The sequence below is a fragment of the Prunus mume genome, linkage group LG1 (genome assembly GCF_029339155.1).
Source record: "Prunus mume cultivar Tortuosa linkage group LG1, ASM2933915v1, whole genome shotgun sequence".
Taxonomy (NCBI): Eukaryota; Viridiplantae; Streptophyta; class Magnoliopsida; order Rosales; family Rosaceae; genus Prunus; species Prunus mume.
In genome coordinates, this window is record NC_142698.1 from 9,737,722 (window position 1) to 9,764,760 (window position 27,039).

At 40.4% G+C, this 27,039-nt stretch overlaps 1 protein-coding gene and 1 pseudogene across 1 annotated transcript; both read left to right on the forward strand.

Moving 5' to 3' along the window:
• Positions 1-588: 588 nt before the first annotated feature.
• On the forward strand, positions 589-1,668 carry LOC148920971 (uncharacterized). The gene has a single exon (XM_089047622.1). The coding sequence runs from the start codon at positions 589-591 to the stop codon at positions 1,666-1,668; it is 1,080 nt and encodes a 359-aa protein (XP_088903748.1).
• A 16,083-nt stretch (positions 1,669-17,751) lies between these two features.
• LOC148920972 (disease resistance protein RPM1-like) lies at positions 17,752-20,973 on the forward strand (annotated as a pseudogene).
• Positions 20,974-27,039: the final 6,066 nt, after the last annotated feature.

Consider the following 27,039-nt stretch of genomic DNA (forward strand, 5'->3'; position numbering starts at 1 on the left):
CATGGATGACCTTGTAGTAAAATCCAAAACCAGAGGAAGTCATCAAGGAGTTTTGAGGCGGGTACTGGAAAGGTGCCGGTTGTACGAGTTAAAGATGAACCCAAAGAAATGTGCATTCGAGTCTCATCCGAAAGTTTCGGCTTTGTGCACACCAAAGATCGTGATAGATGTGGATTCTGAGAAAACCAAAGCCATATATTCTCTTGCACCACCTAAGAATCCAAAGGAGTTGAAGAGTTTTATCGGAAGGTTGTCAAACATTCGGCGTTTTATTCCAGGCCTTGCTGCCATGGTGAGTGTTTTCATTCCTCTACTCAAAAAAGGGAAGCTATATATATGGAGCCAGGAATGCCAAGAAGCTTACCGACGGGTGCAACAACTAATCACTAAGCTACCCACGATGAGGGCACCTATTCCGGGGCTTCCACTCAAGCTTTACTTGGCTGCAACGAATGCTGCAGTCTGAGCATTGCTTGCCTACGATGGCCATGACGAGGAGGAAAGCCCCATTTATTATGTAAGCCGACAGCTAAGGTACCCAAAAACGGAACTCTTATGCCTTGCTCTTATTTATGCTGCGCAAGCGCTATGCACACTACTTCCTTGCTCACAAGCTACACTCATAGTAAGATCCGACCCCGAAGATATCACCACGAGGCCGTGTTATCTGGTCGTCTCGTACGTTGGTTGTTACAACTATCTGAATTCGATATCACATGCGCAACTCCTAAGGCCATTAAGGGACAAGCCGTAATTGACATGCTAGCTTTATTTCCCGAAGTAGAGCAATCAACTCTTTCCGAGGAAGTCTTGGGAGAGCTGCCGAAAATGGTTGCTACGCATGAGGAGGAGTTATGGACCCTCTACTTTGATGGGTCTTCCACATCAAAAGGTAGAGGGGCAGGTGTGGTGCTCATTAATCTCGATGGGCAAGCTACGACTCTCTCATTCAAGCTAGACTTTCCATGCAAGAACAATGTGGCAGAGTACGAAGCTTTTATTATGGGATTGTCCACAGCAAGAGAAATGGGTGCAGAAAGGGTGAAGATCATCGGCGATTCGAACCTAGTACTAAGCCAATTGCAAGGAAGCTTTGCTGTAAAGGAAGCAACCTTGGCACCATATGAGACAGCTGCTGAAAGGCTCATTAATTCTTTCAAGCAAATTGTGATGGAGCACATTCAAGGAGTCACCAATAGGTACGCTGATGCTTTGGCCACATTGGGATCAAAGCTCTCATTTATACAAGAGCAGCCCAACATCATCATAATAAGGAGAAGTACACCAATGATCGAAGCAATGGCCCATGAGGACCTGCTGGAAGAGGATGATTGGAGAAAGCCACTGAAGAAAAAATTAGGTGAAGGGAGTAGCATTAAAGACTTGAAAGATTATGTGATTATCTTTGGGGAACTCTACAGACGTCTGCCGGGAGGTGTTCTAACCCGGTGCGTTGGGGTGGAGGAAGCAAGAAGGAGGTTGCAAGAGGTACACAATGCCACTTGCAGCTTGGAACCAGTAATCAGCCTGTACCGGCACTTGCAACGCAAAGGTTATTATTGGCCAAAGATGAAGAAGCAAGCAGCTGAGCTACAATCCAATTGTCCCACCTGTTCTATGATACCCTCCACGGAGGAGTCATTCACCGTTTCATTTGCAGAAGATTAGAGGACTCCATACTTGGCATTATTTATTGGAGGAACTCTGCCGACCAACTCCAAGCTTGCCTACAAGCTTAAAAAGACCGTAAAAAGGTATTTCGTTGATGGGTCAACTCTCTACCGGAAAGGGTTTAATGGTGAGCCGCTAAAATGGTTGGGAGAATCGGAGGCACGTCAAGCCATGCAAGAAATACATGTTGGAGAGTGCGGAGAGCACCAAGGAATGAAGAAACTTCACCGACAGCTACTAAGCATTGGATATTATTGGCCTACCATGAAGAAGGATGCACATGACTTTGTTAAGAGATGCCACACATGCCAAATCCATGCTAATTTAAGTCACAAACCTCCTACATTGCAACAAGACATGCACACTCCCTGGCCTTTCCATACTTGGGGGCTTGATTTAATTGGGGCAATCCATCCCCCTTCCGATGGCTACATATGAATCCTTACCACTACGGAATATTTCATAAAATGGGTCGAGGCAATTCCCTTTCGGAAGGCCACGGGAGCTGCTGTCTCGAACTTCATTTGGAAATGCATTGTGTGCAAATTCGGAATCCCATACAAGATAGTCACCGACAATGGCACGCCTTTTGTTAACAAGCAAGTGAGTTCAACTCTTAGTGGGTACGGTATCAAGCATCGACGCTCTACACCTTATTACCCGCAAGGAAACGGACAAGCAGAAGCTACCAATAAAACGATACTGAGGATTTTGAGCAAGATGGTATATGAGTACCAAGGGAGTTGGAGCATTCACCTGCTGGATGCTTTGTGGGCTTACCGCACCTCACCAAGGAGTGCTACAAGTTTTTCACCTTACTCACTTGTGTATTGGGTCTAAGGCTATTTCACCTGTGGAAATCACCATTCCAACAGCCAAAATAGCGGCTGTCAATGATCTTGAATGGGATGCGAAGACATGCTCAGATTGGCGTTTGCTAGACCTCGAAGCGGTTGATGAGAGAAGGATGGAAGCAGAAAGAAGGATGGCACTGTACCACAAGATCTGCTGCCCAAGCATATAACAGACCGCGTTTCAAGCCTTCAAGCAAGGAGATCTCGTGCTAAAAGTCGTTGAACATGTGAGAAGGCAAGTGTCGGGACCTTCCAAGTTTGCCCCACAATGGGAGGGTCCATTCGCAGTCAAGGAGGCACATAGCAGCGGTTATTATCGCTTGATCTCTGTCAAAGAAGGCATGCTAATGGATCCCATCAATGGAAAATGGCTCAAGCCCTACTACTGCTAAGTAGGCATAATATCTTATTTTCATGTTATCGCATTTCCTTTTGTTTAAAAAAATATTGTCTCCTTCTATATGCTCGCTTTTGTTTTGAAAAGCTTTTGTAAGAATGTACCGTCATGGTAACATGGGATTTGAAATGAAAATGAATGAGTATTTTGAAAAGAAAATTGTCTCTGGAAGTTTGCCCTTTTTCGTGTCTTGAATTCCTTTTTGAGCATGCGCTGCAGCTATATATACGCGGTATTTCAAAAAAAATAATAAATATAGAAGAAAATATTACTCAGTGAAAGACATGCCAAGCAAAGCCATTCGAATGGGATCCTAGGTCAGTAGCAGATTTCGCACTTTAACAAAATGAAAAGAAACACGCTAGGCTAGACACTCGCAAAAGGAAGCTAGCATGCTCATAAGGTCCAAGAACCTTCAAAGAAGATAGGCAGAGTGTCAAAAGGCCATCCTAACAAAATTTTGGCAACAACCACCATACTTCAAAAGGATACCCAATCTATAGAAAAAAAAAACTCAAGCAAAGGATTCCACCAACCAGGCATTTTATACATGTTAAACAAAAGTTACAATGTGTTTCTGGCAAAAAAAAAAGGGGGACATAGGTTCCGGGAGCTATAACACAATAGCACTACAATGCCAAGCTGCCACCGTACAAGTTTTGCAACATAAGTAAGATCAAGCTATACAAGCTAAGAAGTAATGTGTGCTTTAATCTCAAATGAAACTCTAGAATGTGTCAAGCTAGTCAATCCTACACCAAGCAAAATACGACCTACAAGACAGAACAAAGAAGAATGTCAGGACAAATCAGGGTAACATTGAACATATGTAGAATAAAGGAGGGACGAGAAGTCACGAACCTCAAAGTACCATCAAGGATGGCTAGAAAAGAATAGATGAGGCCCTGTGAGAAGATCTTGTCACTGCTTCCATCACGCAGCAAGACTTTCTGGGAGACACCTTGGGTAAAGGAGGCCACGCACTTCCTAAGCCGGTTTTCCACCACGCTTGAAGACCAAAGCCTCGCCGCTACTCCTTATTTCATCAGTGGCCGGGATTTGACTTCATGTTATGAACAGCCCGTGCCCCAAATACGGCACGTGCCAAATCCTTCACCATGTTCAGACGAGACTCTTCTCGAAAGCCCAGAGTCATAGCCTCACAAACTGCATCCCGCTAGCAAAGGAGCCGTGATCGCTGATGTCCAAAGCACACGGTATCCATCCCATGGAGCACCAAGCCGAGGGTCCGGAAAGCAAAGACATCGCGAGAAGGAAGAAGTAATACCAGCATGTCCGTGAAATCCCCGTATTGTCTAGAAATTTCTCCAAAGCCGCGACCGCCTTGGGATAAACAAGAATTTCCCTGGAAGGGTGCATAACCATTGAACCGATGATGAGCGCGTGGTTCATCCGCGGATCGAAGACCTGAGCACCACTCAAAGAAGGCCATGAATGCAGTAAATGATTCCTCCCACTCCAGCAAGACATGTTAGGAGGGTGTTCTGCAGCAAAGATTCCCAAAGAACGGTAATGATAGCCTAGGCGCTTCAAGGCTAGCATTGTCGTTGAACCGCCGAAGAAGTGCTAGGGGATTAGGCCCTGACGCTCGGAGAAGTGGTTGAATATGGGATGGAACGGGCAGGGTCTCATGGACGGCAAAAGTGTTGCTTCGGAGGGTCAGCCGGAAGGGTTGGCAAATAGCAGGGTCAAGGTCCTCCGAGAAAATGCCAAGATAGGTGGTAAAGGGCTCGTGACTTGGAAAGTAGGTGTTTCATCCCGAGAGTTCGTTGGTGTCATGGTTGGAGAAGATCCTGCAAGGGCTGCCTCAACCAGTGTATTGAATGTGTTGAAGGGAGAAGGCACTACAGGCACAATTTCCAAGTTCGAAGGGACATACTTAGCCTGCAAAAAAAAAAAAATGTGCATGCAAGGATCAGTACAAGATAATTGACAGGTGATGGGCATTGGCAAATGAGTAGGAGAAGAAGGTAAACAGAATATTATCGCACAGATACCTCGGGGGACTCCGGGCAGGTCGAATGGCTACAAGAAGGCTTGAGCCCTCAAGCAATGTCAGAACCTGCAACATAAGCATGCATTGAGTGAACAGATTATGGTGTGAAGAAGGAAAAGATGACAGAATTTAAAATGCGCTGGGCTGATGAGCCACTAAATGGCGCGTATTACTACCAACGGACCCAAAGAAAGCATCTAAACCACTTGTCCTCCTGCATAGTCGCTGGAATAAGTAAATGCATCCTCATTGCAATCATTATTGTAGTCCCTGCCAGAATCTTCACGCATGTCACTGATGTCATCAACGCTTCTTTGCTCTGGAACATTAGCCTCGAATTCTATGGGGTCGCCATCATCACTATCATCACAACTCGTCACCACGGTTGGAGTTCCGCACTTCAACGCTATCGTGCATGTTCCAAGAGATCTTGCGTGTAGAATGCATGCTACGACGCTTAGGGTCACTTGAGGAGATACCGTGTGTCGCTTCTTTTCTCTTTGGGGTTGTAAAATATATATATATATATATATGATAAATAAGTATGTACCTAAGTATCATACACGCATAACAAGTAAAGAAGGCACAGAGAAGTATTGAAGTGGGGTACTTACAACTAAAAGGTGAGGTTTCCAGTTTGCCAGCATTTACTTGGGCTATTAGATACAACAAAGCCAAGGTCGCGGACTTCAGGAGTTGCTTTTAGTCCGAGGGGGCCACTTAATGCTACCCTTGGGATGAACCTCCAGGTTTACCAGTACTGCTCCTTCCTACACTTTGCTTCCTTTCCGATTCCGGGCCGGACTGTGTCACAGCTTTTCCAGAGCTATGGGGACTCTGCGTCCTTGGCTTTGAGCTTGTCTTGGGAAATTCTCCGACGACGTCACCTGACTTGGAAATAAAGGGCAAATTGCGCTTTTTGCTTAAAGGGATGGCCTTCTCTTCCGACACCAAACCTGCAAGGCGGGCTGTTGTAAGAGGCAATCTGTCCCCGGGAAAGGATTGGAACTCACGGAAGGAAGTGAGGCAACGGTTCCAGTAAGCTTGGTAGCCTCTGGAGAAGCCACCAACCCTCGCCTTGCTCGCTAAAACGATGGGCCTGCAACTGGCTGGTATGTGGTAATTGCTCCAGAAGATCCTATGTAGTGCAAAGGGGTCACCATGATTGGGACTACTGGGAACCTCTTGGTCAAGCCCAAACTGCCGCCTAACTCGGTGTGGAGAGTACGTCATGGAAATCTCTGTGCGATTATCCCCAAGAATAGGTAAGGGGATGGGAGCAACGTTCAACAAAGCGCATTTCGAATCGCCACTCGCGATATGGCTACCGGAACTTCAACAAGATCACCGACGCCAAGCATGGAAGGGCACAAAAGTGAAGATCTCGCCGAGGTACCGTAGGGACTAAGACAAAATTTCGACATTATCCAAGAGCCTTTAAGAAATTCTGGCCTTTCCGCTACATCCTCTTGAACCACCTGCAAACTAATGGGAGATTGTCCGCATGAAAGAACCATTGCCCCAGTCAGCCAACTTCATAGCGTGCGAATGAGGGAGTGAATGCACATCCAACCCTTTGAGACTCTCCCACAAGAACACCTGCAAGAAACCAGAATTTAGAAGGGTATCCACGCCCATGGTTCCTGATGCATTCTTTTCCAGAAGCTGGGTTTGATTGAGTAGATGGTATAGATGTCCCAAGAACATGAGGGCTAAGGAGATGGTGTTGTCTCGGGCTATGGCCAAAGCCAAGGGAAATACACCCTCGTGCAAGCAGTCCCGAGAAAGTCATAGAGCACGAACCGCCCAAGCCACAGAGCTATAAATGCAGCCAACCGGCAGGGACCCTGTCTGTTTGCATTCACAAAATATTGTATCCAAGCATCAACCAAGTGAAGTGCCGAGAAGTGGGAGCGCTCTTGCAAGACTGCAAGCTTGTCCATTTCTTCTAGAGTGAGGGCAATGCCGAAAGGACTACGGCCGCACAGCAGAAGGCGAGAGATATTCGCCACGCTCTTCAAGGGTAGGGTAAATTCTCCCATGAGCACACAAAGGTGTGAGTAGCAGCGCCCACCGGACCACGTGACGAAGCATCTTCGCTTAGATGTAGATGTCCCACAATTTGGAAAGGAAGATGGCATCAAGGACCTGTGCTCTGCGTAGGATGTTGCATGTGGATGGATCCTGCAGCCACTTGGCCGACCCATTCACCAACCCTTACCGATGCCGCAAGGATATTGGAAGAATAGGGAACGATTGGAAAGAGGACCTTTTCAATGCAGCATCCGGATATGGAGGCAGGATCAATTATAGGAGTGGTCTCAGGGGATGGCTCATCACCGACAACGGGATTCTCACGGGCATCTTCAAGCAACAGGAGCGGCCCTCCCGCCTTAAGATTATCATCCATGGAGTAGAGGTGGTCTAGCATAATCGGTGGAAGGTCAATAGATGCCATGGTAAGTCCACTAAGTCACAGACACTTGCAAAAAGGAAGAAAGAACAAAATGCATAAGTTCCAGCACCTTCACGAATGTTGAACACAAGCACATCTCTGTAATGTCATGCCAGGACCATGTCAAGAAAGAAGAAGAAAAACCGATTCAATATCATCATGCAAATCTGTCCTATGAGAGGGAAAAAAAGATCGTCTGATGCTAAACAAAAAAAAAAAAAAAAAAAAAAAGAGGAGAAAAACAAGCCACAGGGGTAAATTATGCGAAGAAAGCCATGGAGTGGCTGGTTTACATAGTGCATGTTCATGTTCTTTCCACCATGCTTCGACACCATCTAGAGGTTTTGTGATTAAACAAGGCAAGATATCACCTCAAGCGCACTTAAAATCCCAAATCAATGGTCCATGCCCGAAATTCAAGCTTAGGAACGAATTGAAGAAATTTGAGGGATTTTAAAGAGGAACCGTGGCTTTTCCCAGATGTTAAGCTGGTTTCTCCAAGCATAACCAACCAGCAGAAGGTTGCCTCCTTGCGACTTCTCACTTTTTGGGTTTGGGTTGTGTGTGAAAGGAAAGCAACGATAACTTGAAGAAAGGAGGCAGGTGGCTTGGTCTCTTGCACGCATAGAGGAAAGATGTTAGAGAATGAAAAGGAAAAGAAAAGAAAAAATGAAATAAAATAAAATAGATTTGATGGAAGGCGTACCTAGGGAATACGAGAGACTTCTGGAAAATAATCATGGCAGCACACACGCTGGGGAAGAGGCGAGAAGGTCACATCACAAAGATGGATTTGATTTTGCTTTTGGGCCAGGTTTGATTATTTGACCCATCTCAAAGCTGCTCATGGCTCCAATAATCAATGGGGCTAATGTTGAGGCCCAAAAATCCAAGGGGCTAAACCTAAATTAATCTTTGGCCCAACACAGGCGATTGGATGCAAAATAGGCTCAATCGAGATAAAAGAGAATTTGTAAGAGCCGCTAACACAAGCTACAAGCCACGAATCATGCCAAGCAAGCACGCGCAAAAGGGGCCAAGAACATACCGACGTTACTAAACCACGCTCACATGCTCATTCGGTGCTACTTGGCCCAATTATAGCCTATCACGGCATAATAAAACCCCAAGCACGAGCATAAATATCATGCACAAAGAGCCACTACTCAAACACCAAGCTATGCCACGAGCTTAAGTGGGCCCAAGCCACAAAATTAACCGGGGCTTACTGAGAAAGTTGTGGTATGGAAGGAAACAACCAATCATAGGGCCCATTGAGGGTTCAAAGGACGCAAGTTTTTAAGCCACTTGAGGGCTTTAAAACTCAAGCCCGCTCCTATAACCCAAGCACATGGGTTAGCATGAGAGAGAAGAGAAAATTGCCCCATGCTCTAGGAAGACACCAAGTAACCTACCAAAATACTTAGCCCAACCCATATCAATAGAGTGCCCCAAAGAAATTAGCAAAAGCCCTTTTCAGCAGTTTGACAAAAATCCACTAGAAATAATAGGCCAGCAACCCAACGTTACGCACAAGCCCAGTCCAGCAGCTTGTGGAAAAGCTGTCATCGTGTTCTTCCTCTGATGAGACTCCAAACAAGTTAGACAAAGGGCCAAGGCAAGTACCAGCAGAAATTTATGGATAAAGGGCAAATACCCATCGAACAAAAGGCTCCACCCATCTCTTTCCCCATTACAAGCTCTGTTTTGAAAACGTTGAGAAAAAGCAAAGTGGCGCCTCACTCCTATGGGGAGGTCCAGCTGCGTCAAAATCGTTGGAACCACAATAGTTCCTTTCCCATATGCCTTGATAAGAGAATTGCACCAAAATAGGACTAAGTAGGGAGCTGCCAAGGGAAAAGGAAGAGGAAGACCAGACAAAATTAGGGCTCTTAAAGCCTATAAAAGCGTGCTTTTGCTACCCACGAAAAAACCAACCATGCATATCCTTTACAAGCTTTGTCAAGCATCCGAGAATACGCCAAGGCACCCAATCCTCTTTCGCTCGCTCTTCTTCTCCCCTTAGTATAGAATCGGCTAATATTCCTCCTGCTCACTCGGCTCCTTTTTTTTTTTTCTATATGAACTCATGCCTCTCTCTCTCTCTCTCTCTCTCAAATTGCTAACTTAGAAAGCTTAGCCCCATGCCAAAGGCTCTCCAGTGCTAAGCCATTAGTGAATTTATCATGCTTATTTGGGTGTTAGTAAAGTGATCCTAAGAGTGTTCTTTAAAATCTCATGATTTTCTAAAACTCTTTGGGAGCTTTTTCAACTCGCATTTGGGGATTTTGTTCGTCATCTTCTTACAAAGAGCCCAAGCCCATTCACAGTCGCTGAACAAAAACCCCTACATCAAGCACCGAAGTCTAAGCCTTATGGTTGACTTAAGTCGTGTCGGCAAGAAGGAGATGCGACTGCTAGAGCGGAGGGAGAGAGAGAGAGAGGGGGTGCGGCTGGAGACATGGCCGGTCTTGAGATTTTGAAGGCCCTGTACAAACCTTAAATTGGGACCTCACATAAGCTAACACAAATTTACACCATTACGTAATGTCATACAATAAATGTTTTTTATTTCCTTAAAGTGATCAAAGTACGCCTACTCCCAAGAGCAAAATTGAAATTTCACAAAAGAATTAAATCGATTAAATTGGGTCAGGCATGTTACACCTTTTGAATAATCACCATGATTGTGATGATGAGTCTTTGTCATCATAGATCATGTTCATATATTAAATATTTTTTAACACCTAATTTATTTTGTATCAATATTCCAAGAACGTCATTAATTGGATGCAATTTTTTTGGTCGAGTTAGTTGGATGCATTATTTTTGCAAAATTGAATATCTGAGCATATATAAAAACAATCTTGTACATTTTTAATTGAGGTGAGCCCTATATATGGAAGCCTTATCTCTATGGGCACTTGAAAACAAAATCTACATGAGTAATTGAAGAGCTCGGGTCAAGTCAATGGTGGGGACGTACGCACGTGACAAACAATATCTGCACATAGGAACATAGATACTATTGGGGTAATTAGAATATTCTTGTTTAATAATATATATATATATATATATATATTCAGTGTCATCATTTGAGGAATGAGGTTGTAACAACCCAAACCTAAAATTAATATTTAACTATTAATTTATTAGAGGAAAACACTAAAATGCCCTTAGAATTTTTATTAGGTCAAAGGTTGACTTTTTGACCAAGAAGGAAATTGGGGATTTCAATTATACCGTTGCGTAGAGCGCGATTAAACGAGTCCAGACACGAGGGACTAATCGAATTATAACGAAGAAATTACGGCCAAAATACGCCAAGGGCAAAAGGTAATTTTGGAAAATTAGATTTAAAACCCGCTTTCTCTTCCCCAGAGACTCGACTTCGATGCCCTTCTCCAGCCGGGTTTTCCAAGCCACCGCCGCCGCACACCCCACCTCCAACCTGGGACCGATCGAATGAACCGGAAGTTGTCCTCCTCCATTCTGGCCAAGCCAAATTGTCGAAACCACGAATACGCTGGATTTTGCGTAACCCGATCGATTTCGAGAAATCTTCAGCGCCGCTCCGCCATCCGCCACCATTTCCGATGAGTGAGGTATGGTTTCTCACCTATTTCTTGAGCTCTAGCTGCCTGTTGGATAGGAATTGGTTGATTTCACATGTAGGAGAACGATTTGGAAACCTAGGTTTTGGCAGATTTTCGCGCTACTATTCCGGCCATTTCCGGCCACTTTTTGGGGTAGGTCCAAGAACAAAAGTGGCTCTAAATGGGGTGTTATACCTAGGATAGGAGTCTTGAGCCTAGATGTTGAGTTTCCTACATGCGCATCGCTTAGGATCACGCATAGCCAGCGCGTGTGGCGGCTCGTGGGCAGTAAGATGGGGACCACAGTCAGTACTAGAATGATCTCCTAGTCCTCACGAGCACGTAGGATTTCGCGGATCTTAATTCGGATATCGTTTGAACCCCGAACGGATCTCGCCTACTGTGCGATTTCCGGGTTCACTATGTTTGAACCGTTGGATCGTAGTCATTTCCAAGTATGTTAACCCAGACTTTCCTCAGATCGATCGATTTGACGGATCGAAAACGGAGTCCCAGCATTCGAAATGTCAGCCCTAGAGTGGGTTACAGAAACAAACCACTTGCAGGTCCGAACAGAGAAAGAACTACGTGTGGCTTGATCCTCGTAAAGTTACGTAGGCAGCCTACAGCTACTGTGCGCAGCCACAGATAGGGCCCCGTAGTTTGTGTTATCGCTTGGCATTTTGGTTTGATGTACCATACGACTTAAGGCTGGGCCGCACTGTGATTCACCCGATTCCAAAGTAGAATTTGGGCAGACGTTCAATTGGTATGTGAGCCTTAGGTTAACTTCCAGAGACACTGTAGACATTTTTGCATCCGATTTTGAATTGCCTGACAATTATTAGGTTGTTTTTTTTCCAATTGTTATTTTATTTTATTGCATTGGTGTGACTGAGAAAACAGATATCCAGAAGGATTTGAAAAATTTGTTGAGGTTTTCATACAAAAATTTTGTTATATATGTTATTGTATATACACACCTATGTCGAGAATTGAGGTTAGCAAAGTGAGTAGTTAATTATCTGTTCTTTATCCCCTATTTATATTTGTTCGGGTAATTTATTGTGTTGTCGGAGTATGCAGTAGTTGATGCACATATTCAGGAGTTGAAAAGGAAGAAATTTAATTTAATTTAATTTAATTTTTTTTTTTGGTTTTCATCAGATTTTGGTACATATAAATATATGTATATATTGTTGCATATATGAATATCTTTTAAGTTCAGTTGAAAACCAATTTATCGAAAGTTTGTGTAAATAGCAGATATGGTTTTCAAACCCACCGTGAGGGTACCCCCCAGTTGCCTTGAGACAGTCAGTTATTTTGCTCCACGAGTTCGTGGACGCCTGAACCGTGATGCCAGCAGGCTACCGCTTATTTTGCCCCACGAGTTCGGGACGCCGACCGTGGTGCAAAGTTGCGTGCTCTGATTGAGAGGTTGTCTCCGAGACCTGCTACTTATGGATCAGCCGACTACGGCCCCCGAAGTCGCTGGCTATGGCTCGGGTTGACTTTGTGTCACCGAGACTCGCCAGGAATTGATTGCTATCGTGAATTGATGGATATCAGGAATTGACGGATCAGTTATGGGGGTATGCCTAGGTGGAGAGAATTTCAGTTTTGAGATCCTTTAAACTAAATTAAGGATTTTATACAGTTACCACTATTTACTTCAGTATCACAATTGTTTTACAAACATATATATATATACACACATATATATATATACACATATATGTTTATTTATAAATCTTAAGTGAGGTCGATATAAAGATATTCAGAGCTTGCCTATTTTCTCTTAATCCAGTTTGTTTTAATTTATCTATGATTTTAATTGTTATTATTGGATATGGTATTAAATATGTTGCCCCACGAATCTTACAGTTATCCAGACCATGGGAGTTGTAATTGCGGATCAGTTGACCAGATGTCTCCTGAGTCCAGTCAGAATTACTGAATATGATGAGTTATATTTTCAGTATTTTTCAGTAGAATTATTATTTGATAAGTCATGCATGAATAAGAATGCACAAGTTAGCATGTTGAATTGCCAGAGTATCTTTGTTGATCATGAAGTTGAGATGAATTTTATTAGCAGATTGATTTATTGGAATTGTTGTGGCCTGAGGCCAAAATATTATGATGCTTGATTATTTGGATATGATTTAATGCATGCTGGCAGATGAGTTATATATATATATATATATATATCCTTGTTTTACAGGCCGAATATTTTTGGGAATGCTCAGTTTACAGGGGAGACTCAATTTTCTTGTAGAGGTCGTGACTTGCATTTCGCTTAATTATAGTTAAGAAGGGCAAATTAGTCTTTTGTGCCCAACGTTAGCTAGGTGTCAGATATAAATGTATGACCTTCAGATTTTATTGATTATCCTATAGATACAGTTATTGAGATGCAAGTAGTGAGTACAGTACTAGAGGGACAGGCTTGAGAACCCTGCAATGTATAGGCTTAGTACTTTACCCTCCGAAGGGAAAGTAAATTTCGAGGACAAAATTTTATAAGGGGGGAAGATTGTAACAACCCAAACCTAAAATTAATATTTAACTACTAATTTATTAGAGGAAAAGACTAAAATGCCCTTAGAATTTTTATTAGGTCAAAGGTTGACTTTTTGACCAAGAAGGAAATTGGGGATTTCAATTATACCGTTGCGTAGAGCGCGACGAAACGAGTCCGTAGACACGTAGTGGACTCGAATCGGAATTATAACGAAGAAATTACGGTCAAAATACGCTCAAGGGCAAAAAGGTAATTTTGGAAAATTAGATTTTAAAACCCGCTTCTTCTGCACCGACTTCGATGTTCTTCCAGCCGGTGGCTTCCAAGCCACCGCCACGCCACACCCCACCTCCAACCTTGGGACCGGATCGAAATGAACCGAAGTTGTCCTCCTCCATTCCTGCCAAGCCCAAATTAAGCCGAACCGCCGAATACGCCGATTTTGCAGAAACCCGATCGATTTCGAGAAACCAGCGCTCTCCGTCATCCGCCACCATTTCGGCGAGTGAGGTATGGTTTTCACCTATTTCTTGAGCTCTAGCTGCCTGTTGGATAGGAATTGGTTGATTTCACATGTAGGAGAACGATTTGGAAACCTAGGTTTTGGCAGATTTTCGGGCTACTATTCCGGCCATTTCCGGCCACTTTTTGGGGTAGGTCCAAGAACAAAAGTGGCTCTAAATGGGGTGTTATACCTAGGATAGGAGTCTTGAGCCTAGATGTTGAGTTTTTCCGGCGATGCGTTATCGGGATCACGCACGCCAGCGCGCGGTGGCGCTCGGGCAGTAAGATGGGGACCACAGTCAGTACTAGAATGATCTCCTAGTCCTCACGAGCATGTAGGATTTCGCGGATCTTAATTCGGATATCGTTTGAACCCCGAACGGATCTCGCCATCGTGGGCGATTTCCGTTCACTATGTTTGAACTGGATCGTAGTCATTTCAAGTATGTTAACTAGACTTTCCCGTGATCGTATCGATTTGACGGATCGTAAACGGAGTCCTGTTACCCAGAAATGTCAGCCCTAGAGTGGGTTACAGAAACAAACCAATGGCAGTCCTAATGAGGAAAGAACTACGGTGGCTTGATCCTCGTAGGTTACGTGAGGCAGCCTACGCTACTAAAGCAGCCACAGATAGGGCCCCGAGTTTGTGTTATCGCCTGTGGCATTTTGGTCATTTACGACCCACAGCACTAGGTGTCAGCGCAGACAGATTCGACCCGATTCCAAAGTGGAATTTGGGTCAGGACGTTTCAGAGGTGCTTAGTCGTTGGAATATTTTAATGAAATCATGTGGTTGAGATTGATTTAAGTGTTTAAACTTGTTTGCGTCTAATGACTTGCCAAAAATCCACATGTACGGACGCTTTATTGCGTCCAAGTGTTATAATATGGATGAGTGATATGGTTAATATTTCCCACTTTTATGATATAATATCAATAAATATCCACTTATATATTCTAACAAACGAGTTATACCATGTGACATACTCTCACACTACGTACACTATAATTACTCGCACTTAAAGCATCCACAATGGGGTCCTTAAACCACCTCCTTAGACAAATTTTAGGGAGGCATTGGAAAAATACAACTCCAACCATGCTTTCCATTCACCTCCTAAAATAAAGTGACCTCTAGGAACTCCTAAATCTGAGGAGAGAGAAATGACTCCTAATGGCTTCTTATAATTTAATGTTGTTTTGTTTTATGCATAGTTTAAACTTTTAATTAATACAAACTATTTTTTAAAATAGAGATGAGAACCAATCATATTGAATTAAGAAATAACTATAGTATTTATGACTTTCTAACTTAGGGAGTATGATTGGAGTTCCTAAAATAACATTTGTGTGTTTTTAGCTAAATTTTAAATAAAGAATAGGTGCATCACCTTTGCCTACATAATTACTGACTAATTTCTTGTGATCGGGTATTTATTATTTCAGTATGTGGTTGTGAAAGTAGCTGGGATATTGAATGTTGGTGTTGACATCAGACAAGTTGCTTTAAACAGTGGTTGCAACATTATGTGATTGATAGATAGCAGAGCAGTTTCATCTTTCAACATTATGTACGTAATAAATTTTCAACTATAATTTTTATACTACTTTATGCAATTGAATCTTCTTCTTTTTTTGTCATTCGATAGGGAGGGAAATGAGGGAGTATTATATTGGGTTGCCTCAAGATTGTCTTTTACATGAATCGAACTTGGGTGCACTGTGCAAAAATCCTCAAGATTGCCTCAAGATTTTCTTAAGTAAAAATCATCATCAATTAGCATACAAATTACAAATTAAATCATCTTTCATTATATAACCAATCAACATGATAATTAAGTAAGGCATTAGTATATATAAATTGAAATTTAGATACATATTTGATTTGAATTCAGATTTATATATGACTATTTGCTTTTGAGTGACATCTATGAATTTTTTTGGTCAATTTTTTGTGTTGAAATCCTTGAAATTGAAAAAAAAAAAATATCAAAGGATTAAAAAAGAGAGCCAAAGAGAGATGATTATTACTTACAGAAAATAATGTGTTTGCCTTTTTATTATTATGATTATTAATTTTTGTTTAAAAAAAATCAAAAAAGAACTAAAACTATGATTTACACAAGTGGTTTTGTCGCGCCCTGAATAAAAGTTGAGGCCCTATAAACCAACACAACTAGAAACGTCTTTGTGTCAAAAATTTGCATATATATATATATATAACATTTGTTAATATATACATATATTATACACATAAAAAATATCGGGGGCCTCAAAAATCAGGGGCCCTATGGTGGCACCACTTGCACACCCTGTATACCTTTTACGGAGACCAAAGAAGATTAGGAAGAAGTAGGTGAGGGAGGTTAACTTAGGGTTAAACATAAATATTATAATTAAATATTTATTTATTTAAATATAAACATATATATTTTTGAGTCAGGTTCAGGGATAGGGACCCAATACCATCCTCGCCTAATACCCGCTTCGGGATTTTTCAAGTTCGGGATCCCTGCACTGATACTGCTTTGCCCTGCATCTCCCAGCTTAAGGTTGGAGGACCCGCCCCCAGGGGATTTCTGCCATCCCTATTGGCTGAATCTATTCTGATACCCAAAATACATTTTTGATTATATACAAAGAACTATGACTCTTTCTCTAGATCACATGAGGACTTTTTTGACAGTACCTACGTAGTGATGAGATGTTGTTTTAAGGGTTTTGTGGTTGGGTTTTAGGTTTGTCTGTTTCGTATAAGTTATTTGACTCTTCTATTTAGTTAATAGTAAGGTGGTATTCTTTCATATCCCGGAGTTTTGTTTTCTCTGGGAATGTTTTATCGATGCCGCCGTTACCATGCTAGTTCTTACCACATAATGTTCCTTTCGGTTTAATGAAATACAATTTTTTCTATAAAAAAAAAGGGAGATATATTTATATTTATAAATGGTTTCCAATCTCCTGAAACCACCTACCCTCCCATTCGAGAACGACTACCTTTTTGCCAGCACCTCCCTCTTTCTTTTTCTTTTTTCCTTTTTTCTTGGACTAAAGGTCATTGCATTCCAAAGGAAGCCAACCATCCAACAACAACAACAAAATAAAAAGAAAAAGAAAAAGGAAGCCAACCAAAACAAGGAGGCAAAAAGCCACAAGAGCAGAACCAGCATCAACAACAGCAAAATAAGACACCAGACCAGCCCTTCCCTCTATTAACACTTATATAAGCTTTATAAAAAATTTATTTTATTTTATGTTATTGACATTAAATAATTAGTTTCAGCTGTATCCGCTAATGAAGTTTAGGTGAAACAGATGCATATCTTAACTGTTAATATTTTGTTTTTCTATGCTGGCATTACTTGTTTATCGATTCAGATAACTTATTATATGTTAGGAAGTGGACATGGAGTAGTCACCATTTCGTATTCACCTGGAGAATGCCCAACAATTGTTTAATCACCGATCGAACACTCCCATTGGTCTTGCTTAACAACCACTTCTAATTAATAAATTATAATCTCTGTTACATCTGAGCTCAACCCCATTGCAATCTTATTGCTGTTCAACCTTCTCTCGCTTCCATGTATTTTGATCCAATCATTTTCATACACGATTCAAATGCTTTTCACTGAAATGCTTCTGGAATTTCCATACACGATTGATTGCTCCTAGACCCAATTTTCAGATATGCTTTTGATTAAGCATATACTAGAATAAGACAATTATGGCATCAGCTGCAACAGATCTCTTCATTGGCAAATTTGTAGCCATTCTCGAGAGTGAAGCCGCCTCCATAGCGGGTGTTCGTGATCAAGTTTATGAGATTAAGCAGGAGCTGCTATTCATGAAAGCCTTCTTAGCGGATGCTGACGGGGGCAACAAAGCACACACACAAGTAGAGGAAGTGTGGATCACAAGCGTTCGAGACTTGGCCAATGATGTTGAAAACATCATTGATGAATTCATGTATCACGTGTACGAGCAGCAAATTGGTGGTCGATTTGCCAGATGGATCCACAAAACCATTCAGTTTCCAAAGCACCTTTGGTATAAGCGTAAAATAGCCAACAAGTTACAGAACATTGTGATTGCAATTAGAGCTATTCCAGAGAGAAATCAAAGATATGGTGGTGGTGCAGCTGTAGAAGGAAAAAGTACTTCTTCTGAGGATATTCTCAGATGGGTGCAGAATCAAGCGGAGTCTTCTCTTTATCAGAAGGAGGATGAACTTTTCGGGATTGAAGGCAATAAGAACATGTTACTGGGATGGCTGAGGGATGAAGCCAAGCACCAAACTGTTGTGTCTGTGGTCGGGATGGGAGGATCAGGGAAGACAACTCTAGTTGCAAGGATCTTCACCGACGACGTTGTGAAGAGCCATTTCGAGTGTTATGCGTGGATTACTGTTTCACAGTCTTATGTGATTGAAGACTTGTTTAGAAGATTGATCAAAGAATTTCACCAAGCAAGGAAGGAAGAGGTTACGGCAGACTTGAATTCCATGAGTTATAGAGAATTGCTAGATATTTTGGTGAAATATTTGGAGGCTAAAAGGTATCTGGTTGTGTTGGATGACGTGTGGGATATCAAACTTTGGGAAGAAATAAGGTTTGCATTTCCAGATAAACAACTTGGAAGTCGAGTCATGCTTACAACTCGAAGAGAAGACATAGCATCCTCTTCTTTTGGAGTTGAAAGCCATGTTCACAAGATTCAACCGCTGGAAAGGGGTGATGCGTGGGAGCTCTTCAGCATGAAAGCATTCTCAAGTTATCCAAACAAATCTTGTTCAACAGAAATTCTGCCGTTAGCTCGGGAACTTGTGGAGAAGTGTGAAGGCCTACCTCTTGCGATCGTAGCCTTGAGCGGTCTTATGTCTTCTAAGAAGTCACTTACAGAGTGGAGCACAGTCTACAACAGCTTAAATTGGCATTTAACAAACAATCCTTTACTAGAACCTATGAAAAGCATCTTGTTGTGTAGTTTTAATGATTTGCCATACCGATTGAAGCAATGCTTTCTATATTGTTCCCTTTTCCCTGAAGATTATGTGATCATAAATCTTAGGCTCATCACATTGTGGATCGCTGAAGGATTTGTTGAACATGTCGAAGGGCTCACGCCAGAAGAAGTTGCAAATAGCTATCTTATGGAACTCATTTTTCGTAACATGCTACAGGAAATATTTCTAGGATCCCTCCCAGCATGTAAGATGCATGATCTTTTGCGGGAGATTGCTCTGTCTATAGCAAAAAAAGAAAAGCTTTGCGCTGTACATGATGGGAGTGAAACAGTAGAAGAAACTGGGGCACTCCGTTTGTCAATTCAAATAACTAATGGAGAAATTGGATCATGCACAGGTACATCACGGCTTCGTACATTTCTCGTCTTTGGCAGTGGCGTATCCTCATTCTCTTCCCAAATCAATTACCTTTGGCCTTAAATTGTTGAAGGTTCTAGATTTGGAGGATGCCCCACTTGATTATCTGCCAGACAAGCTAACGTCCTTTTTTAATTTAAAATATTTAAATCTGAGTGGAACTCCAATTACAGAGCTTCCAGAATCCATTGGAAAGCTCCGCAACCTTCAGACCTTGAACATCATGCTGACAACAATAGTTGCACTTCCAAGAGGGATTTCAAGTTGATAAACTTGCCATTTACTTGTGGGCAGGTTCATTTCGAAATTTTATTGGGGTAAGAATACCATTAAGTATTAGTAAGATGAAGAAATTGCAAACTTTGGCATATATTGAATCAGAAGGAAACATTATTAGACTTATTGGAAGTATGACCCAGCTTACGCTCCTTGGCATTACAAATGTGAAAGAAAGAGACGAGGAGGACCTATGTGCCTCAATTCAAGAGATGAAGGTCCTTTCCCGCTTGTTTTTATTTGTAGCCGATGGAGAGGAATTTCTTCGACTTGACGCATTGTCTTCACCGCCTCCCTACCTTGAAAGACTTGACTTGAGCGGCAAACTGGAAAAGGTACCACATTGGTTTTGTTCACTCCACTCCCTCACATATATGAATTTGCAAGAGTCCAGACTTGAAGAAGATTTATTACGTCATATTGAAGCATTACCCTCTTTACATGTGCTTTCCCTGGATGATGCCTCGGTTAGGAAAGAGTTATGTTTCAGCAGAGGCTTTGTGAAGCTTTGGTATTTGCGGTTGCGGAATCTCGCATTATTAAATAAGATAACCATAGAAAAAGGGGCGATGCCAAATCTCGAGGTCTTAGACATTCATAGTTGCATGACGTTGGAAACATTGCCACAGGGTGTTGAGCACCTTACTAAACTAAAACGATACAGATTTGATGGTGTTTCAGAGAAGTTTAGAGAGTCCATAGAAGAAGGAGGTGTGGATCATGCAAGGATGCTACTCGTCGACGAGAGATGTAAGAAATATACGTAAGTATCTTTTATCCTTTCATTGACTTTCCTAAACTTAATGATTTGGAATATTGCACTTGTGTTCAAGAAATTCTCGTTCACATCTCTGTTAATGGATGTAAAGCCATAGAAATTGTTTGTTAATTACAATATTGCTTTTGTCTTTTTATATATTTTGCAGAAACTAGTCCTGGGATTGAAGATTTTACCCATGAGTTTGGGGTTGGGAAGAACTTGTTCGTTATGTTTTGACCCCAAGACTGATCTAGATTGGCTTCTTATTTGCTCTTTTGAAAATCAAATAATACCCAAGTTGATGTTCATAAAATTGCAGTTGATGTTTTTGTGTGTGTTTTAATTTGCCTGTAATAAAATTCGAGTTTTCATCTGTCACTTCAGCAATTGGCAGGTATGTTGATGATTAGAATTTAAGATTTGGACCATGGATTCTTTTATATTCGGCGTGTTTGTATTTCTCCTATGTTAATTGTGTTTGTACTTTCAGATTGGCTCAATAAATAATACAGAATCTTAATTGCTTTCCATGAGAAGTTCTATAACACAGGAATGTCAATGTAGCGGTACCTCAAGCTAACTTAAGCTAATTACGCACTACTATGTGAGAAAACTAATGCACATTATAATGCGTGATTGTTTTGAAATCCTGCCACAATGACATCCATAGGTAAATTTTTCAACCCCCTTATCAATCCTATAGAGGAACCTGTTAGAATCTTCTCCCCAAAGTCAGCTCTTCTGCGGCAGTTGACCTCCCCCTGCCCCTGCCCTATTTTCTCCCCCAAATGTGACAAGGATGCGCTTAAATTTTTGATCTTATCTAAGGAATGAAATGTAGTTTTTATTATCTATATATCTTTTGCAGAGAATGGTAAAACATTCAAAATACCAGAAAATGCCCTTGGTTAATGCAAACATTAAGAATTGAAATTATTAATTAAATGAGGATAATATGGTAAATTCACACATTTTCATATTTAAAAAAATTTAAATTAAAAAAAAAAGATAATTAATCTTATTTTTATGTAACACAACTACTCATTTTTTTTAAATTCTAAAATAAATTATTATTATTCTTTTTAAAAAAAACCTCTCGCAGGCGTGGAAGCACGTGCAGAGAGGCTAATTTTTTAAATCAAACAAAACTATATACATTTAAAACATGTTTGACAAAGAAAATAAAAAGACATTCGTTTTAGACAGTAGCCGCTTCCACGTGGAACCGTAGGTGGGGGGCTAATAACGGTTTTAACCGAAACTCCAGGGAGGCCTGGCTTTGCTAAGAGAGTCAGACAGAGACCTCATCCTTCTCTAGCTTAAATGTAGCCTCACTTCTTCATCACAAACTTCTTCTTCCCATTAACCAACCCCAATTTTTCTCACACAGGCAAAAACACAAGCACAAAACAAACACTCTGTTCCCCTCTGATCTCTCTGCCTCTCAGAGCCATGGATGAAGAATACGACGTCATAGTGCTCGGAACGGGCCTCAAAGAATGCATTCTCAGCGGCCTCTTCACCTCTCAGTGGATGGTCTCAAGGTAAAGCTTATGGAACTTTTTCCTTTTTCAATCAGAATAAATTTTGCTTTAGCTAGATCATTCATTGATAAGAATGTTTAGGCTGCTAGCTGATGTTAATATGGTATTTACCTGAAATAGGTACTGCATATGGATAGGAATGACTACTATGGAGGAGAGTCCACCTCTCTTAATCTCAACCAGATATAATTATATACATGTATGTTGTAATTCAGAGAGAGAGGGAGGGAGAGAGGCGAAGTGTACAAACTAGAAGAAGTGATATCTCTCTAGCAATCCAAGCCTTGAGTGTTGGTCGTTTGAGCTGCTTATATCTTGCTCTCTGGCTCTGCTCTTTTACTGAATCCGGCTCTTTCCTTTTTGTGTAACTTCAGAAACAGAGCAGTTGTTTTCTTGTATTTTTACTTGTATGTGTATGCATGTCTCTGTACATCATCTTCATAGTTAGATAGCAGTCAAAATTTGATCAAATTGGTAAAATGCTCATCTGAATTTGTTGACTTATGACAGGTCAGCTGCCATTTGTGGACATTGTTTTTACTCTCTGTAGATCGATTGAAATTCTAAGTGAGCAGTTGTTAGGGGAAATCTCAAGAGCCTTGAAGCTTCTGATTCTTCCAGAGGGGAAAGGCATAAGGTAATTCATTATTCACGTTAACATTGTCACATTATGGATTTAGTTTTGAAGTGAGAATTTACTTGGATTTCGCGCAGACCACCTATGCAATTCAGCACAACCTACTACTGTCTAGTTTTCTAGAAGCACGTTCTTCAGATGAAATCAAATTTATCTTATGAGTTGTCCATTTAGGCTAAGTTTCAATGTTACTTACTAGTATCCCATGACATGATGTTGTAATTGGATATGCTGTATATGTGATCTCTGTAGATTAGTCGGTTGAACTTTGATTTTGTATGTCAAGGCTAAAAAGTTTGAAGATTGGTCTCATCCTTTGCGTTAAAAAAGACCACGAGAGGTTTAACAAAAGTTCAGATCAATGATGATATTTGATTGATGAAGATATTCTGTTGACACAGAAAAGGACCTAAAGAAACCCAGCTGCTTCTTTGTAAGGCATCCTGGCTGGTTCTAATTATTTATTTAGGTTTTTGTGATTTGTTTATAGTGTTTGTCAACTTTGTGAGATTCTTTAACCGTAAACTGAGCAAGCTGAAAAATTGTGAGTTGGAAGCACAAGGAAAGCTTGTAAAAATTGAAATGGTGTTGGAGCTCATGTTGCGGTAAAGCCTTTTGTATGCGTGCAGCATGTTGATCATGTTGGTGCTCTGGTCTCTTTATTTATTTATTTATAATTATTTTCAGTATTTTTTTAAGATAGAGCTAAATCAACTAATCTAGGGGATTCGAACTGGTGCCATGGTTTTGCAAATAAACACCTCTACCACTGAGGTAATCACACCCTGGCTGGCTGGTGCTCTAGCTTTTTTCTGTAACTCTTGCTCTGTTTTAGCTTTTAGTGCTGGATGATGAAATACTTAGCACTTGTAGTTATTAGGACTACACCTCAAAATTTGAGTTATTCATGATAACTATTTATGAGGTTTGGACTCAAACTCAAGTATTGTGTGATGTTTTATGACGTTAATTCGTATATGACTACCGAGTTTAATGGTTCCAGTTTGGAATTTTGTATGTACAGTGCATAAATAAGATTGTTTTGTGTTAAAATAGTTGGTTGTACGAGTGTCAATATTCTTTTTGGATTTTTTCTGTAGAAATGTCACTTTAATTTTTTTAAAGGGAGTTTCACCAAAACACCCAAAATGAGGGCTGAAATTATAAAAAAACCCAACACCCAAAATATTTTATAAACATACCCAAAACTCATCATTACACACACTCAAAACCCATTTATAAACACACCCAAAAAATATATAATTGTTGATTTTGGGGTTGATTTTGGATGTGTTTCTATGTTTAAATAGTGCTTGGGTTTATTTATAAATACATGTCTAGAATTGGGTTTATTTATAAATTTGTATTTTTTAAATTCATAATTTATCATCTGACTTTAACATTATTCAATTTTCCATCAATTTTTAAGGGTATTTTAGTCTTTCTATTTTCAAGGGTATTTAAAAAAATAGAAAAATCAATATAAAAGCAATTGTATATCTTTTAAACAATTAAAATTGAAAAGAAAAGGAAAAAGAAAATCTCACCTTCCCCCATCTCATGTGCGCCACTGACGGCTCCAACCATGCCCACTTTGAAATCCATTCCCCCTTCCTTCTTCCCTTTCCTCCTTCTCTCTCTACCATGGAACACCTACTCTCCCATTCACAAATTCCCTCAGCCCACCTTTTTCTTCTTATTTTTCCTTTTTGGAATTTTCCCATTTGGATATTGAAAATTTGTGGAAGGACAGCTACCAAACCAATAATTAGGTAGTCTACGTAACAAACGGTGACCAAGCAAACTTTAGATCCTTCAACAGAAACATAGTGGCTTAAATGAAACTATGAAGACAAGAAAGGAATTGGATTTTGGGTTATACATGCTCAAAGAGAGAGAGAGAGAGAGAGAGAGAGAAGAGAGGTGAAAGGAAGGGGGGGAGGGTGGTCTTGTGTGATGTGTTTTTGGGGCGGGTGTGGTGGGGTTAGTTAGGGTTAGGAGAAGGGAGGAGAAAGCTCTTTGTCTCTTTTTTTTTCCTTGAAAATGGAAAGAATCAAATATCCTTTAAAAAATGGATGGAAATTGAATGGTGTTAGAGTTAAATGACAAATCATGGATTTTGAAAAATTAAGGGTGACGTTTCTCTTAAAATTTTCTTTAAGATGACAAATTGAAACTAGGTATAAGTTCACGTGATATTCTGTACATAACGTGGTATATAAATGTGGTATGACTAGCATTTTGTTTTTATATATATGATGAATGACTCTTTTTTATGAATTACATTATGAGAAGTAGTATGAATGTTACTAGGTGTGTTGCAGGACTTTGAACATGCTTTTTTTAGGGTTCTAAGGAAGCTGAATCTCAGAAACAAAAACTATATAATCAAACTCCCGGTCTAGCAAATCCACTCAAATATTCCAGTAGAGAATGTCCAAATCTTTCAGGCACACCCTCCCAAATTATACACCCCAATTCTAATTTTGAGCCTAAACATGGCAAGTTATTCGCAAGGCAATTTCCTTCTCTACATTTATGAGTAATACTGCAGTCTTTGTACAAAAGCATCTTCTAGCAGTTAGTTACCAAATTATAAAAGGGACGCTCCTCCTCCAAATCTGAAAATAGCATTTGCACAGCAATTTGAGTATCAGATTCAATATCAAGTGGGAACCATCCCTTCTAGCATGCCAAAACAATTACATAGTTTGAATAGGATTTGAATTTTTTGTTAATATCAACAAACTAAGATTTGATAACACTTATATTCAAGTTTTGGATAACATCATGACAACGTTGAAAGCGCATTGTGAAAACCTAGTCTACAAAGCTCATAGTTGTCAAAGAATAAGAGGGTGATAATTTCTTCTGCATCTTGGACCATTGTCAAACGAGTTTTTGAAGGTTGTCAAATAAATTTGAACAAATTTACATATACGGCAATATGAAAGACACGTCATTAAAATTATAAGACTTTTAACAACATCAAGATACACAACACCTTCAATCGCATTGTCAAAAGACATACACAATGGTCATGGTGCCGTTGTTGAATACATATATTGTTGTAGTGTCTGTAACCTTTTATATATATATATATTTTTTTTTCTTTCTAATGATACTTTAGTGTGAAAACCTAATCTTCAAAGCTCATAATTAAGGGATTGTCAAAGAATAAGATAGTGAATTTTGCATTCCGTTTTCTTCAAGGCAATACACATTGGGTCTATATGTTAGGTTTGGAAGTGGACCTATACATCGCATCATATGGAGAAATTGTTTAATTACTGACTTGTCTTATTGCAAAATGTGATTGACTAGTCAAGAGGAGAAATTATATACAGATCTGGTAACTTCGCCACTCAAAAACTGCCACATGCCCTGTCACTCTATTTCTCGTCCTATGGCATTCATTCACATTCGTCATGCTTAACAACATTTTCTAAGCAAGAATTGATAATGTCTCTATCTCTGGTGCATCTGAGCCCCAACCCACCACACAATGGAACTTTATTGCTGTTCAATCTTCTCCTCAAACCATGTATTTTAATCTTCACTCAAATCAATCATTTATCAGTAAATCTTTCACTAAATTTGTGTTACTGATAAATCTTTCATTCATCTGTAAATCTAGGCCAAGAGTTTAGAGTTAGAAGAACTGAGAGGGTTTTAAAATAGAAACAAAGAGATTTGATTAGAAAGGAGAGAATGATTACGGGGCTTGGTTTACATAGGACTGTGGGCTATTTTGCCTTCTAGTGGTTTAGCTCTTGGCTTCACAATTTGTGCTTGATTTGATTACGTGACCACAAGGCTACTTGGGATATCTCCACCATTCTTAGCCACGTGTGTTTGTGGCTTGCAATCTTCATTTGTGTTTGTTATTTTCATTCTAGCAAGTTAATATTTTGCTACTTGTTGGGACATCTCCACCATCATTCTTAGCCACATGTGTAGTGTAGTAGGTAGGGATTAATATCTCCGATATTTGCTACTTAGCCGACCCGAAAGACATCCCTCATCAGTATTTGACTTTTAATTTTCCTGGAATTATGTAGATTATTATAGACAAATGAAAAGTTTTTAACAGAGTGATTGCTCCCTAGGTATATGTTCTTTTAACATTTGTTGTAGTGCGGCAACTGTTTATATGTGAAGGTTAGAAGTGGAGACTTTTATATACATCACATCATATAGAGTACTCATCATTAATATTACATTAATTGGAATGACTTGTCTTATTGTGAAATGTGATTGACTAGTCGAGGAGAAATTATAGAGTGATACAATATCACTACGTTAGTTAGTGATACTGCCACTCTATAATTGTTACATGTCCTATGACTATAATTTTCATATATACCATTCACATTGGTCATGCTTAATAACGCTTTCTAAGCAATAATTGATAA

Coding starts and splice junctions, on each gene's coding strand:
- LOC148920971 (XM_089047622.1), top strand. CDS start 589: ATGCACACTACTTCCTTGCTCACAAGCTACACTCATAGTAAGATCCGA.